The sequence below is a fragment of the Portunus trituberculatus genome, chromosome 37 (assembly GCF_017591435.1).
Source record: "Portunus trituberculatus isolate SZX2019 chromosome 37, ASM1759143v1, whole genome shotgun sequence".
Lineage (NCBI taxonomy): Eukaryota > Metazoa > Arthropoda > Malacostraca > Decapoda > Portunidae > Portunus > Portunus trituberculatus.
In genome coordinates, this window is record NC_059291.1 from 2276687 (window position 1) to 2291686 (window position 15000).

General features: G+C 44.6%; 2 protein-coding genes across 20 annotated transcripts in view; one reads left to right on the top strand and one right to left on the bottom strand.

The window, feature by feature from the left end:
* Positions 1 to 15000, top strand: part of LOC123514343 — a 567471-nt gene that overhangs the window by 65185 nt on the left and 487286 nt on the right. The window lies entirely within an intron of this gene.
* Positions 10283 to 14110, bottom strand: LOC123513904 (salivary glue protein Sgs-3-like). The gene is made up of 3 exons (XM_045271381.1): positions 13931 to 14110; positions 10589 to 10749; positions 10283 to 10382 (listed from the first exon to the last, which is right to left on the bottom strand). Exons 1-3 carry the CDS (start codon positions 14108 to 14110, stop codon positions 10283 to 10285), a joined length of 441 nt encoding a protein of 146 aa, XP_045127316.1.

Below are 15000 nucleotides of genomic sequence, written 5' to 3' on the forward strand. Positions count from 1 at the left end.
AAGTGAGAGGCGGCTGTCTGTGATTAGCTATAGCCTAAACAAAGCGTCGGTCATTGGTCACTTTGGCTTTGCTGGGTGACAGGTTGGCAGGAGCTTCTAACAACACGTCTGCATAAATTTCAGCTAAGTAAACCCAACCCATGATGATCGCTATGGAAATTTCACGTGCAGTCTATACTCCATCATTATAAATTCCTGGAACCTAACGTGGCTGACTTAGAATATCACTAGAGGAGTTAGTTTTATAGGAAATCTCAAGGGTGGAGTGTTCATTGAGAAACTTAAAGTGAAATGGCATCAACTCTTAACCGTGACATGTCCCTCGCGCTTGAATTGCCAGCCTAGGGTGTGACAGCATCCTCGCAGTCCTCCGTCCAGGGGTGAAATATTTCCGTGAATATTTTTCGGTCGAATTTTGTAGCTTGGTTATTATGTGCCCCTGAAATACGTAATAGTCATGAAATATGTTCAGGACGAAAAGAGGAAGCGACTAATGAAGGTTGCATATATTTTTGGAGGGACGCAAACTGAAGTAATATTTTGGCCTGAATCCTCGTCCAGCTCAGGGCCCGCGAGTGACTTGAAGGGAACGATAACACTCCTCCCCATCTTCCGCCACCCCATCCTTGTTCATCCTCAGTCTTTCCTCTTCTTCCTTCTTCCTTTTCCTTCTTTTTCCTTTTTTTCCCTTCTTTTTTTCTTTCTTTCCTTTCTCCTTTCTCCTTTCTTCCTCTTCCTCTTCCTCTTCCCCTCCTCTTTCCTCTTCCTCTTCCTATCTTTCTCTTCCTTCCCTTTCCCCTTCTCTTTCCTCTTCCTCTTCCCCTTCCCTTCCTTCCTTCCCTTCCCCATCCCTTCCTCTTCTCCCCTCTTCCCATCCCTTCCTCTTTTCCTTCCCTTTCCCCATCCCCTTCCTCCTCTTCCTCTTTCCCATCCCTTCTTTTATTTCCCCTTCCCCTTTCCTTCCTTTCCCTTCCCTTCTCCAATTTTTAATGTCTCCAAATTTTAACGTCCCTTTCCCCTTCTGTTTCATCCCATTAATTTCATCTTTTTCCCCTTCATTCCTTGTTCTCCCTTCTCATCTAATCTGATTTTTCCTTTTGAACATCTTTCTTTAATTTGACTTTTCTTCTCATCTCTTTCTTTCCTTTCTCATTTTCTTCCCTTTGATTTCCTTCTCTTCCATTTCTTCTTTCCTCCTTCCCAAACTTTCCCTTTGGACGATTTTCATTCTTCCCTTTATTTTGCTCAGGGCTGTCCTTCCTTTCCCTTCTTCTTTTTACTCTCTTTATCTAACTTTCCCTTTATCCTTCCTTTTCTTTCTCCGCTGCACCTTCCTTCACTGGGGCTGCGTGGTGTGTTGGGGAAGCGGCGTACGCTCAGCCTTCTTCCGGGAATGCAGCGTGAGCCTCCTCGTCATCAGGCCGCCGCTTTTACGGGCTGAATCATAAAAGTTTAGCTCGTTCTTCACCAGGCGTGCGCTTCCTCTGCTCCTCAGCCGCGGCCCTCTGCCCGTGACAACCCGCTACTGATGGTGATGGGATGGCTATTGGCAAGGCCGATGTGCATGTACTTAAGCTCCATCACCCGCAGATGAGGCACCGCAGTTACCCTTCAGTTTAGCTCAGGGTTGGTTAAGTTTGCTTAGGCAGAGTTATAGTAGGTTAGACTATGCTAGGTTACTGGGACGCATTTCTACCTTGAGTTTTGCGTGTGATTAGACTGTTTTTATTTATATTAGGAAAGGTCTATGGAGGTCAGAAGATTAATGGCCACAGTCTTTACTATTGTAATCCTCACATACGTTTTTTGAAGCTGTATAAAATCATCAAATAGTAAGCAGAATGGATATGAAAACACGTCATGGCACTGAAGGGGTTAAGGTAGAATGGGCTTATCCAGGCTAGTTTAGAATAGGATGGGAGGAAATGGGGTACCTTAGGGTAGGTATTTATGTTGTATTATGATATTCTACGTTATTTTGTATTCTATTTCATGAAGTTAGGTCAGGTTAGGTTAAGTGGCTTGCTTAACACCTTCAATACTGGGACACATTTTTACCTTGAGATTTAAGTATGATCAGACCATTTTATTGACGTTAGGAAGGATCTATGAAGGTCAGAAGATTAATGGCCACAGTCTTCACTAAATTAATCCCCCACATAAATTTCTGAATCTGTATAGAATCACCAAATAGTAACCAGAATGAATATGGAAACGCGTCATGGAACTGAAGAGGTTAAGAGCGGATAGGAGACGATATGAGAGTGTTAGGTTAGACTAGGATAGGTAACATAAGCTAGTCTGCCGTGCCTCCTGAAGCTCGTGTTGAAAATAATTGGGGTGGCTGACCTCGTGCTGTGCCTGTGCTGCTGAGGAAGACGATGTGCAGGGAACGCCTTTCTCAGCGGTGACACGACGCAGCACTTATTTTTCTGATCACCAAGGGCAACGTAATGAGATGCGAGTGGCCCCATCTCTCAAACGAGTACCTTGCCTCGCCTCTTTACTCCTTCCCCCACACCTTACATGCCACACCCTGCACTCTCCTATTACCTTATTACCACTCCTTCCTCACATCCCTAGCACCGCCACGCCTTACCCATCCTGCCCTTACATTCCTCCTCCCATCCTACGCCTTATCATTCCAGCATTCCCAGCACCGCCACGCCTTACCCATCCTTCCTTTACATCCCTGCTCGTATCCTACATCTTATCACTCCTTCCTCGCATTCCTAGCACCGCCAAGTCTTACCTATCCTTCCGTAGCTTACTCTCATCCTTCCTATACCATCCTTTCCTACTCTTTACTCCCCTCACTTCTCACTTCTTCCCTTCGCGCTCTTTCATTTGTACTGTTTCCTACGCAAGGCTTATTTCCTCATCCTTGTCTGTTTCGTGTTCTCACCTGCCATGTCTTGTTATAATGGCCTTGTTTCGAGTGGTTTTATATTTTTCATAGTGTTTTGTTTATGCTGTTATTTTATTTTCTGTTCTTGTCTTTTTTGAATCAATCTGTATTTTGTCATTTCTTATTCCTTTTTCTTCTACTTTCCGTTGTTTTTTTTTTCTTTACCCATTTTCTTATATCAATATTTTCATCGAGTTCTCCTTATTCCTCTCCCGCTTTCCCTCTTCCGCTCTTCAGTTCCTTGTTATTTCTGTTTCCATTTCCCCCTATACGAAAATCATCTAGTTATCGTATTCCTTCCCTTCTTCTTACCACTTTACACGCTCCTCCATCAGCCCTGCTTAACTCCTTGCCCTCCTTGCCTCCCTGCCTCTCCTCTGCCTCTTCCTTGCCTCCTCTGCCTCTGCCTTGCCTCTCTGCTTCTCCCTTGTCTCTTCCCCGCCTCTCCCCTGACTCTCGTGCCTCTCCCTTACCTCTCCCTTGCCTCTCCCTTGCCTCTCCCTTGCCTTCCTTGCCCCCTGCTGCTCATCTCATCATTTGTATTTCATGGACCTCTCACTCCGCCGCCCTCACTCGTTTTGACTAACTCTCACACTTGCCTCCACTCACTTACCTCCTTCATCTCCTCCTCTTTAATTCCTTCTTTACTCGCTCTTATTCCTTCTCCTTTTACCTTCTCTCTCTCTCTCTCTCTCTCTCTCTCTCTCTCTCTCTCTCTCTCTCTCTCTCTCTCTCTCTCTCTCTCTCTCTCTCTCTCTCTCTCTCTCTCTCTCTCTCTCTCTCTCTCTCTCTCTCTCTCTCTCTCTCTCTTCTTCTTCTTCTTCTTCTTCTTCTTCTTCTTCTTCTTCTTCTTCTTCTTCTTCTTCTTCTTCTTCTTCTTCTTCTTCTTCTTCTTCTTCTTCTTCTTCTTCTTCTTCTTCTTCTTCTTCTCCTCTTATTCTTGTTTTCTTTTCCTCCCTCCTCCTCCTTTTTATTTTTTTAGTTTTGTTTTGTGATTCTTCTGTTTCTCATTTTCCTTTCTTTTTCTTTGTTGTTGTTGTTGTTGTTGTTGTTGTTGTTGTTGTTGTTGTTGTTGTTGTTGTTGTTGATGATGATGATGATGTTATTTTTGTTCTATTTCCTCATTAAATTAAAGAATCAGTCACATTTCTTGGAGCTTAGCGTAAACATCTGTACTCTCTCTCTCTCTCTCTCTCTCTCTCTCTCTCTCTCTCTCTCTCTCTCTCTCTCTCTCTCTCTCTCTCGTTATTATTGTTGTCAGGTAAGGGAAAAAAATCGGAGCGGCCTGTTCCAGACTTCGCTCCAGAAACTTAACTGAACCTGCCTTCGTCCTTCCCTTCCCTTCCACCCTCCCTCCAATTCTTCCCTCCCTCCCTCCCTCCCTTCCTCTCCCGCTCTCTCCCTCCTGGCCTGTCTTCTTTTCTCCTTCAGTAGTGCTTCTCTCCAGATTGCACGGTTCTCTCTCTCTCTCTCTCTCTCTCTCTCTCTCTCTCTCTCTCTCTCTCTCTCTCTCTCTCTCTCTCTCTCTCTCTCTCTCTCTCTCTCTCTCTCTCTCTCTCTCTCTCTCTCTCTCTCTCTCTCTCTCTCTCTCTCTCTCTCTCTCTCTCTCTCTCTCTCTCTCTCTCTCTCTCTCTCTCTCTCTCTCTCTCTCTCTCTCTCTCTCTCTCTCTCTCTCTCTCTCTCTCTCTCTCTCTCTCTCTCTCTCTCTCTCTCTCTCTCTCTCTCTCTCTCTCTCTCTCTCTCTCTCTTCTATCTTTCTTTTCAACCTTTCCATCATCATCTTCATTTTATTTTTCTTAGCTTCTTCTTTCCATCACTTTGCGTCTTCTTCTTCTTCTTCTTCTTCTTCTTCTTCTTCTTCTTCTTCTTCTTCTTCTTCTTCTTCTTCTTCTTCTTCTCTCTCTTCTCTCTCTCTCTCTCTCTCTCTCTCTCTCTCTCTCTCTCTCTCTCTCTCTCTCTCTCTCTCTCTCTCTCTCTCTCTCTCTCTCTCTCTCTCTCTCTCTCTCTCTCTCTCTCTCTCTCTCTCTCTTCCTTTCTTTTTCTTCGTTCTTATTTTTCCATTAATATTTGCATATGCCTTTTTTTTTTTTTTTTTTTTACTCGTGGTTCTAGTTGTCTTGTTCGTTCATCACCATTTTTCATCTTTTCATTTTTTTTTTATTTTTCTCTACATTCTGATTATATCTTTTGAGTTTTTTTTCCTTGTATCTTGTCTCTCTTTGTCCATCTTTGCTATTCACTTTCTTTCGTTTTTTATATATATTTTTTTCTATTTATATATATATTTTTTCTTTTTTTTTTTCCTTCCAGATATGCCTCTTCGATTTTCTGTCTTGTTTCCCTATTTTCCATCCAGCACAAACTCTATTTTTTCCTCCAGTTTCTTTCTCTTAACACACACACACACACACTCTCTCTCTCTCTCTCTCTCTCTCTCTCTCTCTCTCTCTCTCTCTCTCTCTCTCTCTCTCTCTCTCTCTCTCTCTCCATCGTCGATCCATCCATCCCTTCTGGTGAATCGTAGTCTTCATCAGCACGTTCGTTTTACCAGATTACGTGCAGGGATCCCCATAGGCCAGTTGTAGGGTGCAGAGTGCGGGGCGGCGAGGGGCACACAGGAGAGAGGGACGATGGGAAGATAGGAGGACGATGGGACGGAAAACAGAGGGGGCGATGGAAGGGGACACACACAACTGCATGCCACTCTTCACTTATTGCCAAGTGGTGTAAAGTAACCTGCGTGTGAGTTGTTCCATTAACTTATAACGTCTTGGCTTGGCTCGGGATGCAGGAGCGAAGGAAGTGTCGGTGTAAAAAGTGTTATTATGAGTGTAACAGATGGCAACAGCTTAGATTTTAGTCCTTGGTGACGTAATAAGGGGTGAGGATAACGGATACGCAAGATTACAGGCTGGTGGTTCGCTCGGGAGACGTGGTCCAAGTTTTATCCTGTCAGCTTGTGTTTTCAATAAATAGTGGCGTTTGTGACAGACTGGCAGCTGTGGATAGTGATCGGGAACGCCTCTTGGCATCCAGATTATGCTGAATATGCGCGTCCCCGGCTGCACTGTGGGTACTTTGGCTGTGGACGTGAAGGGAGTAGTAGCCGAGATGTGTCTTTGTGGGTTTTCTCGCCCCTGCTGACAGTGACAAGTATGTTGCCGCGTTTTTATGAGTCAGCGTGTGCTTTAGTGTGAGGCTTTTGGAACATGACCAAGATGGCTGACAGTTACGTCACGGCACACTGAGGGCTGGTCATAGAATGTCTCAATATCCTAGCGGAATTATCCCTCGATATGGTCTCGTGGTGATCTGAATATCTTAGTAGACAGAATGTTTGGTACCGAGGTGGTCTAAGTAGCGAGATGAAGAGAATATTTGTGCTTAGTGGCGAGGAGTGGCACTGATGGTATCAAGCGTGTCTGAATGTATGAGGCTGGGCTCCTGGTATCGAGGCAATGCTGACGCGCGTGGTGCACATATTTTTCCTCGCGGCAGTGTATAGAGCCCAGGCGATCTGAATAATTGCTGCTGAAGTGGTGTGCTTGTTTTATGATATCGAGATGGTGTCGACTTCCTTTTTCTCTCTGCTGTGTGTGTGTGTGTGTGTGTGTGTGTGTGTGTGTGTGTGTGTGTGTGTGTGTGTGTGTGTGTGTGTGTGTGTGTGTGTGTGTGTGTGTGTGTGTAAGTGTGTAAGGTGAGATGCTGCACGCGGACACAGGTACAGCGGAAATGTGGTGCAGAAGCAGCAGGTCGGTGACACCTCTACAACCAATTTAACTTTGACGTAAAACACTCGCCTGCTGAAATGGTGGAATTAAATTTTGTTCCAGTCAAGAATATGTAATTGAATCACTGAATTTAAAATGCGCGAGAGTGACGGCCTGAATATTTTGAGAAGGCTCGTTCCTGTGGCGTCGGAAGGGAAGTCGCTTAGGTCCGGACGTTGTGGCGGGCGGGGAGGTGGCTGCTGCGGCAGGAGAATAGAGGGTGGGAGGTGTGTTGCCGTGCAGCGTGCAGGTATCTGTGCCTCCACGTGTCCAGTCCAGACGTTGTGTATGAAGTGAGGGATGTATTTCCTAGAGTCGTGAGTGTTGGAAGAGTGTGAGAGCAGCAGGGGGAAGGACTTGTGGAAATCCTGGTTTTGTTTACTAAGCTTGACATTGATATAATCTGCACTTTATCTCTTAAAATGCTAAGTGGATTTAGGCGGAAATGTATGTGTGTAAGGAATTATCTATGGCCATTTTGATTATTAATTGTTGACGTGACTGAAATATAGTAGCAAAAGCTGATTATTCGAACGCGTGGCCCTTCATCCTCATCGCCTGCTTTCCCCACATCACCACAACCACTACCGCACTTACCGCCACTCTCTACATTACTAAGGCCACTTTTCCGCCTCTCCAACGCCTCATATTTCTCAGGAGTCCAGACTGTGTTGCTGGCAGAGGTGGAGGTGGAAGTAAATATTTTGCTCCTTCCCTGAGGCACTTTCCCCGTGAGTTAAGCACAGTCTGGCCTCCTCCTGCTCACCTTACTGTCTTTATTAAACGCCTCTGAGAGCTACACCTGCGCCTCCACTCGCGTCCGTACACACACACACACACACACACACACACACACACACACACACACACACACACACACACACACACACACACACACACACACACACACACACACACACACACACACACACACACACACTCTCTCTCTCTCTCTCTAGTATTTCTTCTGCTGAGGGAGGTCAGTGCTTCCCTTGCCAAAATTGCAAGACGCACGAGCCCATAACCCAGCCACCCGCTGCCCGCAAAGCTGAGGCCCGCGCCGGGGGATTGGGTGGCCGCCTCCTCCCCTACTCTTTCTCACCCTCCTATTCCTCTTCCTCTTCCTCTTCCTCTTCCTCTTTTTTCTCTCGTTTCTGCTTCTTTTTCTTTTTTTCTTTTTCTTCGTAATAAATTCGTCCTCTTCCTTTTTTTTTCTTCGTTTCTGCTTGTTTCTCTTTTTTCTTTTCTTCCTCATAAAAAAAATCATCATTATCATCTACTGTTGTTGTTGTTGTTATTTTCGTCCACTTTCTCGTCCTTGATTTTGCTGCCTTTCTGCATCTCTTCCTCCTCATAATTGCAAGGCATGGATTTAATTACGTACTTTGAACTGAAGCAAAAGAACGTTATAAATTCGTGTGACTCTCTCTCTCTCTCTCTCTCTCTCTCTCTCTCTCTCTCTCTCTCTCTCTCTCTCTCTCTCTCTCTCTCTCTCTCTCTCTCTCTCTCTCTCTCTCTCTCTCTCTCTCTCTCTCTCTCTCTCTCTCTCTCTCTCTCTCTCTCTCTCTCTCTCTCTCTCTCTCTCTCTCTCTTTAATATCATAGCGGGGTTGAAGGAGTTAAAAGGAAGGGTGGAGATTATCATGAGTACAGGTCTGTTTCTTAGGAAGATAGAAGGGAGGAGGAGGAGGAGGAGGAGGAGGAGGAGGAGGAGGAGGAGGAGGAGGAGGAGGAGGAGGAGGAGGAGGAGGAGGAGGAGGAGGAGGAGGAGGAGGAGGAGGAGAAGGAGAAGAAGAAGAAGAAGAAGAAGTAGTAGTAGGACGAAGAGGAGAAAGCCATAAAGGTAAAGAGGTAAATATAAGATTGAAGGGAGAATGAAAGGACTGAAAGAGGATGGAAAGTAAATGAAATAAAATCACTAGAGATGAAAGAAGGAAGGAAAAGGCAAAGGATAGAAAGAAGTCGATCGTGGGGAGGGAAGAAAGGTGAAGGAGTGTGGACGAAGGAAGAGAGGAGGTAATAGGAAGGGAGGAGAGGTGACAGAAAGGAGAAGAGGTGGAATGGGGAGAAAGGGAGAAGGGAAAAAGGATGAGAAGGACTAAGTGAGTGAGGAAAGGAAACTAAGAGAAGATAAAAGATAGTGTAGAGTGGAGGAAAGGAAACGGAGGAGGAAGGGAAGAAAAAGAGAAGAAAATGTGAATGGAGGAAATTGAAAGGCGATAATGTGACAAGGAGAAGGATAAACGCATGGGCAAGGAAAAAGATGAAACTAAAAGAGAAAAGGAGTTGGAAAAGAGAAAAGAGAGAATGGAAAAAAACCGAGTATAATAAGAATAAAGATGGAGGAGGAAAAAAAAAACGATAAGAAGATGTAGACAGAGAAGAAAGAAGGAAGAAGAAACACTAAGAAAAAGCGTAGGATATGAAGGAGAAAAGAGAGAAGGGAAATAAGATAAGATGATGAGAGTAAAGGAGAGTGAAAGGAGAGGATGTGATAAGGGGAGGAGGATGATGAGGAGTAAGAGAAGGAAAGCGAAAGGAGAGTAAAGGAGAAGGGCAAGGGGAGAGCGGAGGATAGGTAGTAAGGAGGGAGAGGAATGGTTATGGCTGGGGTGGCAGGGAGGGACGAGGAGTGAGAGGGTCACGCCGTTCAGGGAGGGAATGGCATTAAGGGAATAAAAAGAGGTGAAGGAGAAACTACTTTATTTCCACTGGGTCGCCAAATGCCCCCCCTTCCCCCTGTGTGTGTGTGTGTGTGTGTGTGTGTGTGTGTGTGTGTGTGTGTGTGTGTGTGTGTGTGTGTGTGTGTGTGTGTGTGTGTGTGTGGAGTCTCCAGAGTGTTGCCCCAGGGACGGCTTACTGAGGACGCACTGAAGTAAGAGGCAGAAAATGAGTATGGACTAAAGCGAGTAGGGATATTAAACAAGTGAACATTCCAAAATAGAAGTAATACAGTGTTGGTGCAGTGACTGTCTGCGTGGATAGCATCTGTATAAATAAATAAATAAATGAATAGCACATGTATAAATATTTGTGGAAGAAAGAACATTTGTACTAGTTCCAGAATGAGACGATCTTTCCAACACTGAATTTCCTTTACCCTCGTTCTTTGTCTTCAGTTAATGTAGATATGCGAGTGAGTGCAGCCAGGTGTACCAGGTGCATACTGTGGAGAACAACACAAATATGCAAATGTTTATGTGCTAACCTGCGCAACACAGGCTTAAACCAGCATTAAATTATTATTATTCGTAATGCGCATTCTGCAGAACGCGAGATACGGGGTTTTAGTTTTATATATTCATGTATTAATATATATTTTTCATTGTTTCAAAGAGAAGAGCATCCCAGTACTGGTCAGAGAGAAGCAGTGCGGCGCCAGTGACACCCAGGCACTCTGAAGCTGCTTTGTCTCATTTCTTTTCACTACCTAATCTGTCGGAGCACATGGGCGGGAATGACTTGGTGCTGCGGGACATGGGCGGGAATGACATGGTGCTCACTGCGGGACATGGGCGGGAGTGTCTTGGTGCTCACTGCGGGACATGGATGGGAGTGAGTGTCCTGGTGCTCACTGCGGGACATGGATATGAGTGTCCTGGTGCTCATTGCGGGACATGGATGGGAGTGAGTGGTCTGATGCTCACTGTGGGGTCATGGGCTGGGATGGTCTTGGTTGATTGGAGGGGGAGTGGCTGGAAAGGTCTGGACAAGAGGGTAGAATTGGACTGGATGTAGACTTGGAGTAGCTTGTGTCTGGATTGGTCGGTGATAGAGGTGACTTTTTTCATGGGCTAAGTATTAACTGTGGTGGAGTGAACGCTGAACTTCCTTTGATGTGTATAGGCCGGGTTGCATAGGGTTGTGGTGGTTTATTCGGGTCTATTCGGACCCAAATGAATGTCGTTTACGTAGATGATAAACGAGCAGTTGCGTGAGGGTTGGTTGGTGCACAAAACCGTTTAATGGGAGGCCAATCTGCATAGCCGTTCATGCGAGTGGTGGCGGCTGCGGCAGTGGCGGTTGTAGTGGTTGCTGTGGTGATGATAGTAATGGTGGTGGTGGTGCGCCTCTGATATCGAAGCCACTTACTTTAAACATTAATTTTGTGTGCAGGACTTGGGCGAGTGACTTTTACTGTTCTGGCAAATGCATCATGGCGCCATTTCAGTATAAAAAGATGCGTCAAGGTATTCCACGTTTGCTGATTTAATGTTGGTGCCAGAAAGCAAAGCAGGCAGGCACTAATTTTTACAGTAATTTACATATGGATTTTGTGTAGTTGGCTTCTTTAATTTGGCTAACCCTTCGTATCTTTTGGAGAACCAGCATTCAAGCGGGATTTTTTTTTTCTTTCTTTTTTTAAATATTGTGTTGCCATTGGCTGGCCTTGTCTCCTACATGAATAAAAAAAAAGTTTCGTCAAATTCTAGATGAAGTATTGCGCTTAGTGGTGCCTCCTGCACTGTACACTAAACAACAAACTACAAACTTAACTCCTTCAATACTGGGACACATTTCTACCTTGAGATTTGTGTATGATTGTACCATTTTATTGACATTAGGAAGGGTCTTTGGAGGTCAGAAGATTAGTGGCTACAGTCTACACTATTTTAATCCCCACATGAGTTTCTGAAGCTGTATAAAATCACTAAATTGTAGGCAAAATGAATATAGAAACGCGTCATGGTACTGAAGGGGTTAATGGTGGTGATGATAGTGATGTTTTGTGGATACAGGTTTGTTGAAAGTATTGTTGTTGTTGTTGGTGGTTGTTGGTGGTGGTGGTGGTGGTGGTGGTGGTGGTGGTGGTGTTATTGTGGTTATCGTCGTTGTTGTTGTTGTTGTTGATGTTTTTGTTGTTATTGTTGTCGCCGCTGTTGTTGTTGTTACTTTGTTATTGTTGTTTTTGTTGCTGTTGTTGTTGCTGTTGTTATTGTTGTCTTTTTTTGTTGTTGTTATTGTCGTCGTCGTTGTCGCTGATGTTGTTGTTGTTGTTGTTGTTGTTGTTGTTGTTGTTGCAGTACCAGTAATAGTAGTGATAGTAGACACAATTGACACTTTTAACACACTCCTCAAAGGAAGCCCAGTATTTTTGTAAGAGATCACTGACCTTTCTTTTTTTTTTTTTCCTTTCTTTCTACTAAGTCACTAACGACCAAAGTTGAGCAAATCGTCCCCTAATTAGTAAGCAGTTTTCTGTCATCTTTTACTGGATCGGATGACTTTTGCGAAGAGTTTTAGTTTTTAGTTCCCATGCTTTGTTTTCCTGCACAAATGAAGCTGGAGGTGCATTATCCTTACTGACACATGCCAACAACCTCATGTGGGCTAATACCTCTGCTGCTGTTTTTTTTATGTATTTCTTAGGTGTTATGCTATACACGCTTCTTTTTCACAGACCAGTAATAATCTTAGTTTCGCAGAGGGCTGTCTGCTCCTTTTAGATTTCCATACCTCCTACGTTCAGGATTTTCGGAAATGCAGTTACCAGCTTGAGTGTTGTGTGTCATTCAGTATTGTTCTGGTTTTATTTGGATTTTTATATTCTCATTTTTATTCTTGTTATTGGAAAGTCAGTAGTTTGATCATTTTGGTGAAATTATCCTTTCAGTATGGCTTTGGCTTTTGGATAATTTCTTAAATATTTTTCGGAAATGTGGTTTTCTTTCCAGCCTGTTTCTCGGCTTTCAACTTTAAGGCTATTAAAAAAATATTCAATCGTTTATGTCCTTAAATATGAAAATAGTTTTGGCTGTATACTTATACACAAACGTCGTTCTTACCCTCCTGAATTATAACATACAATTTTTTTTTCATATTTCCAGACTTTCTGCTTCCTTTCAGTCTATTCATAACGCCAATAAGAGCCAGATTCAGTTCCTCCGTCAGTATGGCTATAAATAGTTTTGCATCCATGTTATGAAGCCGAGTGGGTGTAATGATGCTTGTCTCGACATCGCCACTAATCTCGAGAACCTCGTGTGATGTTTTGGGCAAATATTACACTTTACGTCATGCTAATATTTGCTGGCTTTGAATTGATTGCTGAACGTTGTATTGACTGACTGCCTGAGTTGCAAATGAGAAAGAGAGAGAGAGAGAGAGAGAGAGAGAGAGAGAGAGAGAGAGAGAGAGAGAGAGAGAGAGAGAGAGAGAGAGAGAGAGAGAGAGAGAGAGACCGACCTACATCATACAGGTAAATCGCACAAAAATCTAACGTATATTTTTATCTTCTTTCCAGGTGAGTGTTGTTGGACGGACTGAAGTTGTGGTATCTCCTCACCCTCGGCCAACACTTCCTCTGCTCGTGAGGGATGGAGGGATTTTGTTACTCCGACACTAATTGGTGGTGTGTGTGTGTGTGTGTGTGTGTGTGTGTGTGTGTGTGTGTGTGTGTGTCTGGCAACTGACGTACAGAGAAATACCTTTTGAATATAGTAAAAGACTGAGTAAAAAACAGGTAAATTGGTGAGTTGGGGTGAGTGTGAAGTACAGTGCTTGCGGCGGCCGCGCTCTGCCTGCCCCGGGGAATGGTGGGAGGGCCGTCAGTGGTGAGGCCTGCCCCGCTTTGTGTAGGCTCATGCGATTGTGGTGCTTCCTTTACTTCTAGGCTTATGTACGGATGCATATCTTGAATGTATACGTTATGTATGTATGTATATATGTATGTATGCATGAGGCCGATGGTGTAATGGTTTGTACACTCTTCCTACTATCAAGAGGTCATCAGCTCAAATCCTCGACTGGTATAAATGATTATATGTGATTATAACCTTTCTTGGTGTAATTACTGCACACGCAACACAGTGAGAAGTGATCTTATGACCTGGTAGCCTCACTGACAGCCTTGCCAAGACTCTCTAAGGCATCGTGTCTTATTTTGTAAGCTTAACCACTTTCCCTGATGAGTGGCGGCGTCCCTTAGTCTTGCAGTGAATGAAGAAAAAAAAAAAAAACTGTGTGTGTGTGTGTGTGTGTGTGTGTGTGTGTGTGTGTGTGTGTGTGTGTGTGTGTGTGTGTGTGTGTGTGTGTGTGTGTGAGGCGCAGGTTGGAATACTCTTGGTGCACGTTTCTGCCTCAGCTGCACCAGTTTCCTCTCTGCTCGCGGTGTGTTCACTCCCTCCATCGTCTTGCGCGGTCGGTGATTAATCATGGCAGTTTTTCCTCAGCGGTCTCATTTACCATTGGATGGGAAAAAATACATAAATTCGAATATATTTTTTTAGGAGCGTTGCGCCGGCGCGGCTCACCAGTGTGGCAGAAGGACGCTGGGCCGTGCAAGACCCTGTGCGGGGGCGGGACGGAGCGGGAGGCAGGATGTTCTTGAAGTCGGGTGTTTGGCCTGAGGCGAGGGTGGAGGGGCCTGAGGCAGCAGAATGTTTCTTGGCAGCCTGTTGTTGGTTGAGGGTCGTTGTGCTGCAGCTGTTCATTGCAAAACAGCGTAAGCTCGTCTTGAGATGCTTGATGCCGCGGGTTACAAGGCGCGGCTGCAGACTGTCAATGAGCCTCGGTGTAAACTGCCTTATGCATATGTATGTCGATTATCATGTGGAGGTTGGGGGGTAGGCCGGCTGCCTCAGGGACGGGGAACGGAGAACCGCTGCTGATGCTATTAAGGGACTGTACTCGGGGCTGGAGAGTGTGTTTACAGTGTGTGTGTGTGTGTGTGTGTGTGTGTGTGTGTGTGTGTGTGTGTGTGTGTGTGTGTGTGTGTGTGTGTGTGTGTGTGTGTGTGTGTGTGTGTGTGTGTGTGTGTGTGTGTATGTTTGTGTGCGCACGCGCGAGTGAGAGTTCAGGGTCTTTGTTCAGGGTCATTGGCTGCTTAAATCTTAACAGTTTTAAAGCCACCATGGCAGCTAATCTTGCTGCAACTTGTTCTGATATCATATGTTGCACTCAGTGGTGCTTAACATTGTACTTGGCTGTTCATATGCTTGTGGTTTTTTAATCACAGTTAATAATCAAGTAACCTTAAATGTTCACTTTTGTGTTCAGTGTTTTTATCTCAAGCTCAGATTCTCTGTTTTGGTGAAACTCTCGCAGTTTTCAGTATTTGTAAGGAGATTGACAATGGATCAGAGGACTTGATACTGAGGCGAAAGGCGAAACGCAGTAGAAGTAATTGCGGTATTGTCATCAACTGGCTATGATTGTTCCAATAATGGACTTATCAATTCCTCGTACAACTTGTACGCCGCGGCACACAGACATCTCAACAACAGTTTTTTTTTTATAAAACAAGTATATATACTCGGACTGTACTTTCGTTTTATTGAATAGCAGATATGGCAGCGCAAGGACAAATTATTTACCAAACAAT

Bases quoted from the DNA above. Each gene is read 5' to 3' on its own strand.
- LOC123513904 (XM_045271381.1), bottom strand. From the start codon at position 14,110: ATGAACAGCTGCAGCACAACGACCCTCAACCAACAACAGGCTGCCAAG. The intron at 10,750-13,930 runs GTGAGCCGCGCC...CTTCGATATCAG, and splicing joins AGCGTCCTTCTGCCACACTG to AGGCGCACCACCACCACCAT. The intron at 10,383-10,588 runs GTAAACGACATT...CCTCTTGTCCAG, and splicing joins ACTGCTCGTTTATCATCTAC to ACCTTTCCAGCCACTCCCCC.